This window comes from Eulemur rufifrons, chromosome 29, assembly GCF_041146395.1.
Source record: "Eulemur rufifrons isolate Redbay chromosome 29, OSU_ERuf_1, whole genome shotgun sequence".
Classification (NCBI taxonomy): domain Eukaryota; kingdom Metazoa; phylum Chordata; class Mammalia; order Primates; family Lemuridae; genus Eulemur; species Eulemur rufifrons.
In genome coordinates this window covers 43,959,499-43,975,209 of record NC_091011.1, presented here as the reverse complement: position 1 = coordinate 43,975,209, position 15,711 = coordinate 43,959,499, and the positions used below count along the sequence as shown (strand labels likewise).

General features: G+C 38.8%; 1 protein-coding gene across 5 annotated transcripts in view; it reads left to right on the top strand.

The window, feature by feature from the left end:
* DYNC1I1 (dynein cytoplasmic 1 intermediate chain 1) overlaps positions 1 to 15,711 on the top strand; it is a 356,211-nt gene that overhangs the window by 234,441 nt on the left and 106,059 nt on the right. For all 5 annotated transcript variants that reach the window (XM_069461334.1, XM_069461331.1, XM_069461333.1 and 2 more), the window contains 3 exons: positions 872 to 961; positions 7,956 to 8,118; positions 10,152 to 10,251. In XM_069461334.1, coding sequence (XP_069317435.1) covers positions 872 to 961; positions 7,956 to 8,118; positions 10,152 to 10,251 — 353 coding nt within the window. The remainder of the gene's footprint in view (positions 1 to 871; positions 962 to 7,955; positions 8,119 to 10,151; positions 10,252 to 15,711) is intronic.

The window sequence follows — 15,711 nt, the reverse complement described above, 5'->3', positions numbered from 1 at the left end:
CTCCAGTGAATATATTATATTCAAGAACATGGAAATAAATTTCAATTTTTTGTATCATTTTATTTTCTGTAAGTTGGATTTTCTTGTGACACTTTGACTCTCTCCTAAATCTTCTATGTTGTGGCCAATGATTTCAAGTGCTCTATAATGGAAGGGGCATCTAAGAAAGGCAAGTTAAGATAAGAGAGAAAATGAGCATACATTTGCATAGGGCAGGAAGGGCACTGTAACATCTGGCAGTGGTAGCTGACTGGGTCCATTTGTTAGTGCTCATTAAATTCACATTAATGCAGAGACTGCTCTGAATATATAAATCCCATTTGGGGTTGGTTCTTTCTCTCATACCAATGGCATTGACTTTGGGGACCGTACTCCTGGTTGTTTACTTGCCAATGGCATTTGACCTGGGTCAAACCTGTATTTAATCCTTTCCTGTAGGTCAAAAACAAATTAATTTGGTGAGAATTAAATTGTAAATGAGTCATCTGTACAGCACGTGTCCCCCCTGGAAAATGTGCTCCAGGTGGAAACATTTTAAGATCTGTTCCTGGGCCATCTCTGAAGAAGCTTCAGAGGTCAGGGAGGCAATTCCAAGACATCCCACGTGGCGAGGGCCTGGAGATGGATGTAGCAGGTGCCCACTCAGGGCGGTTTTCTCAGCAGTTTAGGGAAACTTTCAAAGAGGCCCCTTTTGGAGAAAATTTATTCATATATTCATGAACATTTATCTTGAGCATTCATTGTGGACTGATTTACTTAGAAGTTGCCCTAAATGATTAGAACTTTACCCTTTACCCCTACCTCCCACCATCAACCAAAGACTTTGATTTGAAGGAAAAAAATATTGCATTTCTCTCTTTCTTTTTTCTAGAGGATGAGGACGATGAGGAAATGGTGGAACCCAAAGGTGGCCATGATTCAGAACTGGAAAACCAAGACAAGAAACAGGAGGTGAAGGAAGGTATGATGTGGGAGATAAACTGAGTAATTATTTTATTGTTTTGTTTGCTTTTATCAGTGTAAGGGACTATAGAGGTAAGTAAAAATTAAATTTACATCCCCTATATGGAAGATTTTTGTATGATTATTCAATACATTAAGATATAGCAACATAAACTGTGATCTCTAAAGCAAGAATCATTTATTTCTTAACTGATAGAAGCAAGTAAAATGCAAACCATCTGCAATTTCAGTAACAATTCTGGCCACAACTCTAATAAAATTATTATTTAATGCTAAATAGTGATAAAAGAAGATACTTGTTATCAATTGTCATGTTATCTCATTCACTCCACCATATATTTTCAGTAATAACAGTGAAAGAAAGGACTACATATAGTTATTTATTTTGTCCATAAATTCTGAAGTGTTTTCTTGTGATGTACATAGAAACATTGACAGCGATCATTGCCATGAACTGTACTGTTAGAAGTTTTCTTCCACAACCTGTACAGGGAGAAACAACCTCTTTACAGGTTCCAGTGGTAACAGTGACTAACATATATCATGGGCTTACCATGCACTTGGCTCTCCCCTAAACACTGCAGATGTTATCTACTCCTCTCAACATCCTTCTGAAGCAGATACTAAAATTATTTCTATTTTATGGATAGGTAACTAGGAAGAGAAAGGTTTAAAAACTTACCCAAGGATATATAATTTGTAACTACATGAGCCAAGATTTAGAGTTGAATCCAAAGCCCATGCATTTCATCGCGCTGCCATCCTCGTGTGATAGCACTGGGTCTCACGAACAGGAAGTATAATAGGAGGGAAAAAAAGAAAAGAAAGTGTGTTGGGGGGAGGAATACTGCAGGTGACATTTCCTTACAAGTCGAATTTTGTATTACTTTGAGATTCTCAGCCCATTGAAATAGAAAAGAATTTTGAAATTGTCTTTCTATCAATAGAGAATGGGACCTTAGAACTGAGTGTAGATTTTAAAAGTTCTTCCATATATCCTACTGAGTATCCCAAATATAGATCAATCTAATTCTAATTAGAAGCTCATTTGATTTGTAAATTTTAAAGATGGCTGTGGCTCTGGCACAGGAGGTGGCACATAATCAGCACTGGGGACTTGGGTGGGAACTGGTGCATACTGATCCCATCTACTCTCTTCAGCGCCTTGTACTCTCATGAGAAAATGAGAGTAGCTTGAATACTTACTACAGATCATGTCCATATCATATAGAGTAAATGAGACAGTTTTTAAACATTATTAAGAATGGCTTCATATGGAGGATCATTTGAAGTGTGTGTGTGTGGGGGGAGGGGTGTATGTATGTGTGTTTAATTTTGCTTCAATTTGTTTTATGCAATCTCAGGTATCTAAAAGCCAGTGCAGGATAGTGACAGAAAAAAGCACAGGCTCTGGAGCCAGACTACCTGGATCAAATCTTGCTTCTGTCACTTACCAGCTATGTGATCATTACTGCTAGACTTAGTGTAACCTTTTTTTGCCTCAATTTCCCCATCTGGCAAACAGATAATATCTACCTCCTAAGGTATTTTTTTATAAGACTCAGCAGGGCTAGTATGGAATGATACTTGGCACAAAGTAAGTGCTATGTAAGAGTCTGCTAAATGATTATTAGTTGTCTTGCCTTGCAGTGCCTGGGTCTATAACCAGGCTCTACCCCTGGTGGGATGGATGCCCTTGGATGTACCAGTTCTCTGTGCTCAGCTTTGCCATAGCCCATAGCTTTGAAATGGGAACATGGTTACCTGGGCCTTAGCTGACATGTAAGAAATTGTGAAAATATCAAAAGTGATGCAAACCAAGTCCCTTTGGAGAACTATCATTAAGGGCCCTATTTCTGTCTCTGTACCTGGTCTGAGGCATTGAGGAGATCAACTGCTGTCAGGTTCTGGGGTGTGAGTGAGGGCGGGAAGAAGATTTAGCATCTTTTAACAGTGGCACCTGCAAAAGACACAAGGGTCACTTTTTTCTGAGAGACTCTAAATAGATTTGATGGAAGAGATTTTACATTTAAACTTTTACTAAAAAATCTTGTTTAAAAAAGATGGTGAATAGTATATCATTATCACAGGTGTAGCAAGGGACAAAACAATCAGGATCTACTAAAATACTCTATTTTACTTTTTGTAAAACATCCTTAAAATATACCCAGTGATGGGAGCCAGGGTAGGTTTTGTGTGTCTTGGCATGAACTCCCCATCAGTACCGCCCCCAAACCCAACCTCCAAACCATCTTCTCTGGCAAAGCAAAGCAACTTCCTTCTTCATTTCTGAGCAAAAACACCCTTCAGCTTTAACTGTTACTCATGCTTCGTGGAATTGATTAAAGTCATGTAAAAAGTCAAAAAGAAGTTTGAAAGAACGTTTCCTGTTACTGCTGCACTGTGTGCCTTATTTTCCATTAATGGCTTTTCTGCAAATTAGCACATAATGGGTTAAAAGCATGTTTATGTTGGCATCAAACTCTCTGGCTTTTTTTTTTTTTTTTAAGCAAGACAGTATTTTGCAAACTTTTGAAAGAATCTTTAGCAGATATAATCGTGGCGCCATTCACACGACTGCATAGTAGTTAGGGCTGTGTCAGCACTTCCATTATGAACCCTGCGTTTCAGGGATTTATTACTCAGCCATAAAAATTTGCTCTGGGCTGAAACTTGACATACACAGTTTCAAACCAGGAAACACATTTTTGAGAAATCTGTTTGGTCTTTTTTTTTTTTTTTTTTGAAGTGAAGAAGAAAAAAAAGTGGTGAGAGGGAGATGGGGAAAACAATCAGTGCTCACTAGCTTTTGACATTTTTGCCCATGTGATATCAAAATGCATTAAACAGTAAAGAAATATAGTTTTGGTTTATTACTGTTTTCGCTTTTTTTTTCTGCAATAGGGTAGGAAAAAACAATGAGCACATTTTAGCCTTTAATCAAAGTGTAGAAAATTTCTATATGCCAGTATCCTAGTGTCTTCATGTTTAGAGATTCAAAGCAACAGATCAGGAACCTAACTCTTGTAAATATAAGTTAACTCATAAACCTCACATTAACTTCAGAGAAGCATAGCCTTTGTTGTTAGCTGGGTTTGGTTTTCTTGCTGCTGTTTATGAACTGATTTCACTGTAAAATTCTCATGAGAGCCACTGTCCCTATTTAATCCGATGTTTTTCCTGGCTATGTAGGTTTATTTATTTATTGTCTTTTAGATATTCTTGAAAAAACACTTCTAAATATAACTTTTATATTGAAATTTAAAGCTACATCACTGAAACAAGGCAAGACATTTCTGAATTAGATATCTTTAAAATAACTTTCAACCTAAAAATGAGATATTTAAAAAACTCAATAGAAGTTGTAAACTTCATTATGAATTTTACATTTTCATACAGTAAAAAAATCCCAAGAACCTTAGAAACCAAAAGATATAGTATATAGTAAACATTAGAGAGACTGACAAAGTACATATCAAAATCAATAAGGAAGGTTAAGAACACACAGCAAATAGGAAACAATCATCTTGAAAATACATTAAAAAGTATTTTCATATGTAAAACTAAGAAATTAATATTTCTATGATAAAAAAGAATAAAAAATGGATCCTAAATAAAATTTATTTTAGATTTTAGTTTTGCAGGCCATAGAGTTAGGCTGTCTTCTAAATTTTGAATTTCATGAATTCAGTACATTTCTTTCATACATGTTATTCAAAGTTAAATATAACTGGGTAAATTTTTGGTAAATCTGAAAATTGCCTTGGCGTTTGGAAATGTAAGTTATATCCATGTGTTATACTTTTTACAAAGAGTCTTTTTTTTAAAGAGCATTTTAAATACATAAAGTATTGTTAACTGTCAGTCCTTGGCAGAAATACTCCCTGTTTTGTGTTATGAAAATAAGCAAACAAAAAATCTGCTATAATAGCATTTTCTGCTTAACTTATAAGAAAAATAAAATAGTATCAATGTCCATGTTTTGTTCTGCTATGCCTTTTGCTATTAAATTAATTCCTACCGTTTTATGCTGCGAACTTGTTAAAAATAAATTTGTTAGGGAAAAGCTACAGAAACACATATTTCAGGGAGAATTTGGGGTCTATACTGGACTAAAGCAATTCTGATTCTCTTTTTTTATTCCTATATTTTCAACTTTATAGATTCCATTAACCAACCAATTTTCTTTCATGAAATATGATGTCTGGAGAGGTTTTTGTCCCTGAATATACCTTTTGGTTGTAGTTCCTGGATACTCCATTATGTTTTCATTATATTAAATAACAACACTTAGCAATTTAAAGAATTTTACGTAGGGGAGGGGTTTTTTTATTATCAAAAATAACTATGGTTCTACTTAACTCCTAAGTTGAATATTATTTATGACTGCTAAAAAGTACTCATCTGCACATGCATCTGATTATTTTGTGCTAACAAATCATGTCATTTGATCCCTGTTAGACATCAAAGCTTAATATAAAATATATCCTTTGTTTGCTTCAGTAGCAATTTGATTTCAAGCCAAATATTGTATTGTCAAACATAATATCTGAGGAGGCTACTGCTTCACCTACCTGAACTTGGCCTCTGCAAGCACACTTTGATCAGCCATTTATGTGTCTCTTAGAGAAGAAGTTGTATGTCTTGAAAGCTGAGATCAAAGTGACAATAAGCTACAGGGAAGAAAAAAATTACAGAAAATTACCCAGATGCTATTTTTTTATTCAAGGTAATGGACTGTAAGGAAAGATACAGGTGAAATAGAAGTGGCTCAAAAAGAGAAACAGAGACTAGAAATATTTTTATATCATTAAAAAAAGGAATAAAGGGTAAAAGTTCCTACTTCTTTGCTTAATCTCAAGTGTCTTCCAAGTCATCCAGTAACAGAGACCAAGGCTGAGTGAGTCTTTTTTAAAATAAGGCATTCTTCTTGGCCTGTAGTATGCTTATTTAGTGAAGTTTATTTATTTATGTAACATGTTAATTAAAACAAAATGGACCTAGCATTGTGTAGGGTGTTTTTTTTCCTTTTGCCTAGTTCCATTTAGTAGTTTTATTGTATTATTGAGTGAGATCATTCAAATGTCTACTAATAAATTACTACTTCATTACTAAATAGTAAATGTGTAACTATTTGCCCCATATATTTATCTTTTACCCTTAAATCAGACTTAAATTTTAGGCATCATTATCCGCATTTTATAGATAAAACTGCTGCTCAAAGAACTTCAATGAATTGATTAAAGAATCACAGCTAGCAAATAGCAGGGTACATGTTTGATTTCAGGTTGGTTTTGCAGAGTCCTTTGTGTTATTTCTGGCTCCCACCTATGCCCCTAGTATCTAGTCAAAGTCTGAGTGTACACATTGCCCGCCTCACCAATTCTCAAACTTGCGTCTGAGCAACACTGCTCAGAAGAAGTTGATAGGCATCCTTGGAAAGTCCCAGTACACGCTGGCATATTTATGGCTCTGGAGACTTAGGCAGCAAAGAAGTATTTCTAACTATATTTAGGGTTGCTAGAAACCATGGGGTGGATTGTGTTTGCAGAAGGTCTTCTGCTGCAGTGGATGCATCATGTTGCACCATAATATTACCTGGAGAGCATTTATTAAGGTATGAGCCAGCTACATCTGAATCATTCTATTAATAGTTTCTGGTAAATAGATATTCCTTCCAGATATTCTGCATCATGAGCAGGGAAGGGGAAGTTGGAAGGGGAGAAATGTTGTAAACATTAAACCTTGAGATTCACTCCCGTGACTCTGTAGAAGGGCTTCTGGACCGTTCAGATTTCTTAGGACAGTGGCTTCAGGATACCAACAATCAAATCAAATAACACTTCCATAAAACCTTATGCTACAGGATTGTACCTAAATTCCTTTGACCACATGACCAGGTAGAAATCGTTCCTGGTTATTGGGATGGTTGTGGAAGTGTTTGTGAAACTCTGGGGGTAAGTGATTCCACCAAGGACCCCACTTGTGATTATATAATAATTCACTACCCGCCTCTTGTGGGTTTAACTTCGGGAGCTTCTGTACTACTGAAAGAGTAATCAGTCAAGCGATTATTGAAGGCTTTCTGCACCAGAGTTGAACTAGGGATCCTGAAGCACCACAAAGTTTCAGCTGACAGTTTCTACTCTTGAGGGTTTTTCAGTCTGGAGGAATTCCTAATCCCTTCCCTGTAGCTTTATGTAGAACCTACTACCGAAGGCATGGTTTACGTTACTGAATGGTAAGTCTAACATGAGCTAACTTTCAGAAACTATGACATACTGCTAGTTATGTGATCTTTCTTTTTCTTATTTTGTATCTTCAAATTTAGTTTGGTAAGATTAATCATGCTAGAAAAATGAGGCATAAAAACCATTATGGGGTGTTTTATAGAAGCATTTATTTGTTCTATGTGTTTGTTTAAAAGCAGAAGATATGTTGAGTGAAAGCAGATTTGGAAAGACATGTTTCAGCTTTTGAATAAAATCTGTATAACAATCAATCAGCCTTTCCAGCTAACCATCTAAAATATTAAAACCAACTCACATAGTAGAAAGAGGAAAGATACTAGGTGGATCATATTACAGACTGTTCCTAATTATTTAATATTGCCAGCTTGGTAATAGTACAACAGTATGTATAAATAGTTATAAATTTTATCTATTATGACTTATTTTAACTGTTTTTTCAAGTTTAGTTTTAAAGAAAACAATATTCAGAACTGATTGCTAAAAACACACTAATCTATTTTTATTTGTAATATTTTTCAGCTCTTCAAAATTGTAATTAGGCCAGATATGAAATCTTTCTGTGGGGACATCTGCAACAGCCTTTAGTGTGATTTGGCAATAATTTAGAATCGATATTAACACTTGTTTGTCTCACTGTGTCTTATTCCTTTGCTAAGCAGTCTCTTTCAAAAGTTGGATTCTTCTTGATAAGTTTTAATTGTCCGTTTTTTCTTTCCTAAAAATCTCTTTTACAAAAAAAAGCCCCTCCAAGGGAGCTGACAGAGGAAGAAAAACAGCAGATCCTTCATTCAGAGGAATTTCTCATCTTTTTTGATCGAACAATACGGGTAATTGAAAGAGCACTGGCTGAGGACTCCGACATCTTTTTTGACTACAGTGGTCGAGAATTAGAAGAAAAAGATGGGTTAGTCTCTTATGTGCATTTTTTAAAAATAGTGTAAGTTATCTGTTGATTCTAAATTTATTTATGTATTGACTCGGCAAATCTCAAATTTAACAAATCAGAGGAGGATGAAATTCCAGGATTGATGTTGCTGAACAGTTTTGACTGCAGGCTTTGGTTATAACTTCTGGCTTAGAGTTTCCCTTTAATTATCTTGTGCTTCCCTGAAATGCTTTTGAACTTGATATCTGGGGAACAGTCCAGGTGATAGAGACTGGCAAAGTCACATACATTATCCTTTGAGAAAACATTCTTATAAATAGAAAAGGAGATTTATGTTATATCCACTAGCTCTATTCTTGATGTCTAAGCAAACAGGAAGCTGAAGAAAATAAACATGAAATATGGGAGAACTTAACTGATGTGAGAGACTGTGAGCAGAGACTGGAAATTTTTTTCTCTTTTTTGGTACCATAAGATCATGTGTATGTAGATATGCCTTTTAGGAAGCACATATGCAAGGGTATGTGTTTTAAAGATAAAAAAAAAAAAAACCAATCAGTAAACACAAGTGTCCCCAAATGACTTTCTCTGTGACTGTAGCATATATATTGAAAAAGACAGTGGCTGTCAACCATCATCATGGGGACAATAGGATGAACTTTATGAGCCTTATCAGACATAAATATAGCTGGTTTTTGGCCACAGATTTCTTTTGACCAAGAATAATATGTGAAGGTAGGATCACTTGCATTTTTCATAAGAGATTATATTTTACTACTTCTAAAATTCAAATATGTTCTTAAAGGACAATGTCTTATCATCATTGAGGATGCTCAAAGAAATTTAACAGAGGCACTGAAAACAATTTCAAAAAGAATTTCTGAAAATGTTCTCAACAGTTGGCAGCATGTTTAGACTGCCTTGAAGACACAAAAATATCTTGGATATATATATTCTGCAATGTTTGTTATCTTTTACTCTATGACTCAGTTGATTTTGTTGGTCCTATTTCCTTCTGGGTACCTGGCCAAGTATCATCCTGGGGTCCTGGCAGGACTTGGGTACATGTACCTCTGGCCTGAGTTTGCAATGGTGGAGCTGAGGAAGGGTTAGCAAGGGAAAAAAGTCATAATAGATCAACTAATTAGAGCCCCAAAACTTGTCTGAAGCCAGGTCATCCAGTCTGAGCAAGAGGTATGTAAGTGATGCAGAATGCAAGCCAGCGGATGAAGCAAATGAACAGGGGAAAGGTGAGTGTAGAAGAATTTTCAAACTGAAGCCCAAGCAATTTAGGCAGCTTTTTATGCAGATCCAGTAGCTGCTGGCACAGAACAAGCATTACTCAATTTAAACACTCAGCCTCGTAGAGCAACTGCATGACCAAGTGCTGAATTCTTCGAAGGATGTGTTGTAGCCAGTTGAGTGTCAGCCAAGTAAGCGCTGGCCAAAGTGTAATCCTCCTGGACCCAGATGCTGTTTTGGTCTCTGGTAGGAAGGGTAAGTATCTGGAACACATCTGGTGAATCCTCCACTCTCCACCATGCCGGTCTCATGGTAGAAATTACCACTTACTGTTGAGCGAGGAGGCAACTGCTATAGCCGATCAGCACTTACAGGTAAATAAAAACACGCGTATTACTTCTGGTCTAAGGACAGCTAAGGTTGTATTGATATCAAAGAATCCCATAGTGTGCTGCCTTCCCTTGTAGCAGGGAGATTTCTAATAAGCCCTGCTGCAGGCTAGAGCCTATCAGGGAGAGGAGAAAGCTTCAAGACTGGTCTAGATGGGAGCCTGAAACAAATTGGACATTTAATACTAGACTTGGAACATGTGGAAATCTTTTCTGGGCCAGGTTAGAAAGATCTTTTCATAAAGGAGACCATCTTTAGTTCATCTGTGTTAACCAGAGTTTGCTGTCTAGACTGATGTTTGGGCTTCAGCGAGCATTGTGTGCCATGCTTTTGCCATTTCATGTTTCAATATGAGCAGCATAGAGGGAAAGCCCCATTCTGAAGCATCGTATTTACCTCTGATGTTTCCACTCTCCTAGGGATGTTCAGGCTGGAGCCAATCTTTCTTTCAATCGTCAGTTCTATGATGAACATTGGTCCAAGCATCGAGTGGTCACTTGTATGGATTGGTCTCTCCAGGTAAGAATTATTGCTGGGATGGGACAACCTGGCCTGTGTTCTCATGGCATTTGTATAAAAAAAAAAATAAGAGAGATTTGTTCCTCCACTTTAGATATGCTTACTAAACTACAATTTTCTTCTCTATCCCTGTTGGTCTTCTTTTTCATTTTACTAAGGTTTCAGTTTAAATTCTTCAGTCAGTTATTTGTATTTATTGAGTATCTACTATGTGCTAGGTACCAGACAAGGAGCTGGACCATTCTGTCCATGTAACTGCTCTTATTAAGGTCACTACTGATTTTCTACTTGTCAAATCCTGTGGATATTTTTAAGCCTTCATCTGCCCTGACCTCTCTTTGTCAACCAGGTTAGTTGACTTCCCCATGCTTATAGAAACAACCTGCTTCTGCTGAGTTCTCTCTACTCAACTGTCTTCTAGTTCTCTGACTTCTCCAAGACTTCCTCATCCTCTACCACCCTGAGGTCCCTGTGGTCATGCCCTCAACCTCTGCTCTTCTTCCTGATATACCCTCCATGGGAGATCTCTTCCATTGCTAAGGATTCAACGACAACATGGACAGCCTGCTTGTATCTCCCACCCAATCTCCCTCCTGAATTTCACTTTGTATACCAGAAAGATCCACTTAGATGTCTCATAGAATCTCAAACTAATCATCTTTTCCATATATCCAAAATCGTTTTTTGCCAACTACACTGTCTCTATGTTAAAGGCATCACAGTATACCTAAGGGCCTACTCTCATCATCAGCATTACCAACTTCCTCTCCTTTATCTTCCAGACCAGTCTGTCACCAAGACCAGCCATTTCTCTACTCATCTACTCACCGTCTTACACCTGTACTATTTTTAACCCTCTAACTGGTTTTTCTACCTCCATGCTTGTCCACCTATAGTTTTCCCTCTAGACGTTTATGCAAATCATCTTTCTAAAATACAAATCTGATCACTTCATTCCCTGGATTAAAACTCTCCATTGCCCCCAGGAAAAATGTCTCAACTCATTAGTATGGCATTCGGAGTGAAGGCTGGCAAATTTACTAAAAGCCAATGTGCTGAATGGCCAACTCATCTAGTTAATAATATACCAAGCACTATATGCAACACTGAGTGGTTAAGTAACATGTTCACACAACCTAGTTCTGACAGGATCTCCCTCTGTCACCCAGACTGGAGTGCAGTGGCATCATCACAGCTCACTGCAACCTCATACACCTAGGCTCAAGTGATCTTCCTGCCTCTGCCTCCCAAGTAGCTGGAACCACAGGCACATGCCAACGCGCCCAGCTAATTTTTCTATTTTTTGTAAACATGGGGTCTTGCTCTTGCTCAGGCTGGTCTCAAACTCCTGGCCTCAAGCAATCTTCCCACCTCGGCCTCCCAGAGTGCTAGGATTATAGGCATGAGCCACCGTGCCTGGCCTCATAGCTAGCTTTTCATTTGTGTTTCTTTTATACACAGTACTGTGCCACCTGCTCTGAAGGCTCTACATTTCACCCTCATAACAACCAAATGAAACAGCCCACTATTACTATTTCCATGTTATATTTGAGAAAACCGAGGCTCAGAGAAGCTAAGTAACTTGCTAAAAATCACTTAGCTAGGATGTGGTAGCGTGGGGATTTAAACCGAAGACTTTTAGCATTCCGAGGGGTATGTTCTTAACCACTGCCTCCCACAAAGAGCTGGATCTGAAACTAAGAGAGCTTATAGGTGCTGAATGATACGGGGCAGATAGCAAGCGCTCTCAGGGTTCAGTGGGACTGGGATCTGTCTCTGGGCAGACAGGGCTTCTCACAAGACTGGGATTTAGACAAACGGAGGAAAGAAGAGGGTGTTCTAGGCAGAGCCATAAAACGTATGAGAAGAAGAACCCCATTTAATCCTGTTGGAGAACAGGAGAACCAAAGAGGCATGTAATCCTCCAAACTGGACTGTTGTCAGCCACCAAGAGAGTGACTGTTTCCCGCCTTGAATCCCCTTTTACATCCAAACAACAAAGAGCACATCCATCGTGCAGAGACGGAGACAGCACTTTCTGCCTGTGTGTGGGTGGTCTCTGCGCGCTCGGGTGTGCACAGAAATCAGATCCCAGCCCGAGGAAACACTTAGCTCAGCTCGTTCACTTGTTCGGAGTCTGGAAATTACACAGGAACCTTATCTGACACATTCCTCAAAGGCAACTGTTACCGTGTCCCCCATAAGCTGGGAACACTCCCCGAGGAGGCCGCAGGGCCCTCAGCAGGGCGGGCCCCACCTGCCCGGGTAGGTGAGGGCCGTATTGCCCGTGGATGTGTTTCCACACGCGGTCCCCTGTGATATTTGTGTTGCAGGAAGTGAAACCGGAAAGGGCAGAAACTCCACCATAAAGAGGCCACATTTATCTCTCCCACGTTTGTGTAGCCTGTCCACCCACACTGTGGGGAAGGGGCTTGTATTTCTGAAAAACGTACTTTATATGGGGCATAAGAAAAAGGACTTGGAACCCTCAGCTCCCACATCACAACAATTTCGTGGGGTTTGAAGAACCAGGTTTACATGTTCAGAGACTTTCTGAATGGATCTGGATGTGATCCAGCGATACTAAGAAAGAAGAGAAGGATGGAGGCACCGCCTCCGAGTCTAGTAGTGGCATGCGTGCCTGGGATGATTTCCTGACTGTAACAGAATGAAACTGCGGGGAGAAAAAGGAAGAAATTATAAGGTTTCAGCACGGCTTTGCTTTGATCTCCTGGGCGTCTTAAAGAAGAACACTTTAATGTTGCAAACTATATCACCCACACATCATTCCTTGGAAGAAATTTGGGAACTTGGGGAATTATGTCAACTCTGTCACTCACTGAACATTGTTTAGCACAGTGGGTCGGTAATACTATCCACATACCACATGACAGATTTTGCGGACTGCGGACGTGTACAGAACCAGACTCATGACCTCACTCCCACCGCACACACTCCTCTCATGTGTAAATAGTGTCTTCCAATCCTGCAGTCACCCAAGGTACAAACCTGAGTAATCTTTGACAGTTCATTTAGTTGCTAAATCCAATCAAATTCACGGTAGCAAAAAGACTCCCACTGACACCAATTTAAATCTACTAACATGGATTTTACACCTACTTTATGTCATACTCTCTACTTCTTGCTTATATTAGAAAATAGCTTCCTAACTGGTCCCCCTACTTCCAGTCTCTACACAGTTGAGTCACTGTAAGTGCTTTTTACCAGATTCATCTTCATAAAGATTACTTAACGTGTCCTCTATATCAACTTGGGCAAGTTGCCTGACTTCTCTTGGCTTAAGTTTCCTCACTCTAAAATGACGATAATGATAATACCTACGTCACATGTTTACTGTGAGTATTAAATGAGTTAATATATCTTAAAGGACTGAGAATTTTAAAAGTGCCTTGTACATAAAAGTGCTCAATAAATGCAGCATAGTAATGAGAATAGTAGCAGCAGTAGCATTAGCAGTTGCAGAGTAGGACTCCTGTTGTCCCCAGAGTAAAATCTAAAATGGTTAGCCTGTACTCAGTGACGTCCCGATGATGCCCTGTGGCATTTCCAGGTGTTGCGGCCTGATTACAGAACGGGGGATGAACACATAAACATACATACAGACACGGAAAAAACACACAGACACACATAGACAGTAAAGACCACAGTGTGGAAAACTCCAGGGTTTATTTTTATACTCCTTTTTTTCCAGCAGCTATTTCCTGGTACGTGACTATGTTTAGAGTCCTGAGCAGACATGTTCCATTTCTTATGGAAATTGCTCAAGGGAAGGCAAACCTTTGCATCTTAACCTTTGGACCTCATTACCTGCATGCAGGACAATGAGACACACCTTGGCTATTTGCCGTAGGAAACAGTTTGTCTATTTCAATAGGCCATTGACCTTTAGCTCCAAGAAGCATTCAGCAGTCAATGGGCTGTGTCCGGATCCATTGACTTCTAGCCTCAAGGAGCAGTCTGGACCCATTGACCTTTGGACCCAAGAAGCACGTCCAGCTTCGCTGACTCTGAGCTCAAGCCAATTCTTGCTAAGGGATGATCCCTACACCAGGCCTTTCTTTCACATCTCTTCACATAGCCTTTCTCCCAGCCAAATACTACAACCTGCTGGCTCCTGAACCGTTCTTCTTCACTATACTAGTCAAAAAAGCTAGAAAGAGGAGTCTATTAAGGAGCCACTAGCATAGTCAGGGAATCCATGAAAAAGAGGGAAAATTGAAACTCAGGAATACTAGAAATCTGAGCAGCTTGAGGTCCCTCACCAATTGGATGCTGGCATTATCCTGACTCATTTGCCAGTCTAGGAGTTCTGTGTCTCAGGTCAAAATTTACAATATCCAGGTTACAGAATGTGATTGGCTCAGCGGGGCCAAGTATCAACCCTGCAATTAATTAATTATCCCTTGGAAGTTAGACATCTGTGTATTAGGGTCATCTCCAAAGACAGAGAATCATGTGAGCCAGGTGAATACCCAAGAGAATCTCCCACACCGTCTTTGTACTCTTGTCCATACTCTCCTCTCTCTTCTTTGCTAATAACCTATGCACTTGGCAAGGCCCAGCTCAAGTCCCATTTCTTCTCTGAAGTCCCTTCCAATTTATCCTGGCAACCATACTCCATCCCAACTGAAGTTGGCATGTTCTCTTCCATGCTGCTACAGAACCTTGCTTATACCTCCATTTTATCACGTCATGCTTTGCATTTATTTTGTGTTGTGTTTGTGTTGTCATCATTCCAACATGTGTCTTTTCTCGTTCTGCTTAATGGTGAGTTCCTAAAGAGCAGAGCATTCTTGTCCCACATTTTACTGGGCACAGTGCCTTACATGGATAGGGCACTTGACGCATGCTGTAATGGACAAGAGGGGACATGGTCTTTGAAGCCCAGCAGATTTCAAGTGGGGATCTCGCATTATCACTTATTAGCAACATAGCCTGGAACAAATTATGTAACTCAGGATCCTTGGCTTCTTTGTCTGTAGAAATAAGTAAACCGTTGCCTACTTTAGAGGGTTGTGAGGACCAAACAAATTAACATATCACCCAGCTCAGTGTCTGGCACTTAATGGGCCCTTAAGACGTGTTGGTTTTTTCCTCTCCAGTAAATGTTACATTTCATTTATCTGTAAGAACAAACCGGGTTTGAGAGCATATCTAGTAATTTCTGGGTAAAATTCCCCTAGGTTCAATATTGGACAATCCTGCTCTATGAGTAATCAGATGATCACAAATTTCGTAGTTGTTCATATCTCTTTAAAATTATAATTTTAACATTTCACATTTAAATAATTGTTTAGAGACTTTTAATTGGAGAATAAGAAAATATGACTAGTCATGTTTAAAGAAACAGTGGAAAAGGACATACTAGAGGACACTTTGAGATCATAAAAACTTGCATGAGCTAAAATTTAAATCAGTATCTTTGGTCCTTATGATCCC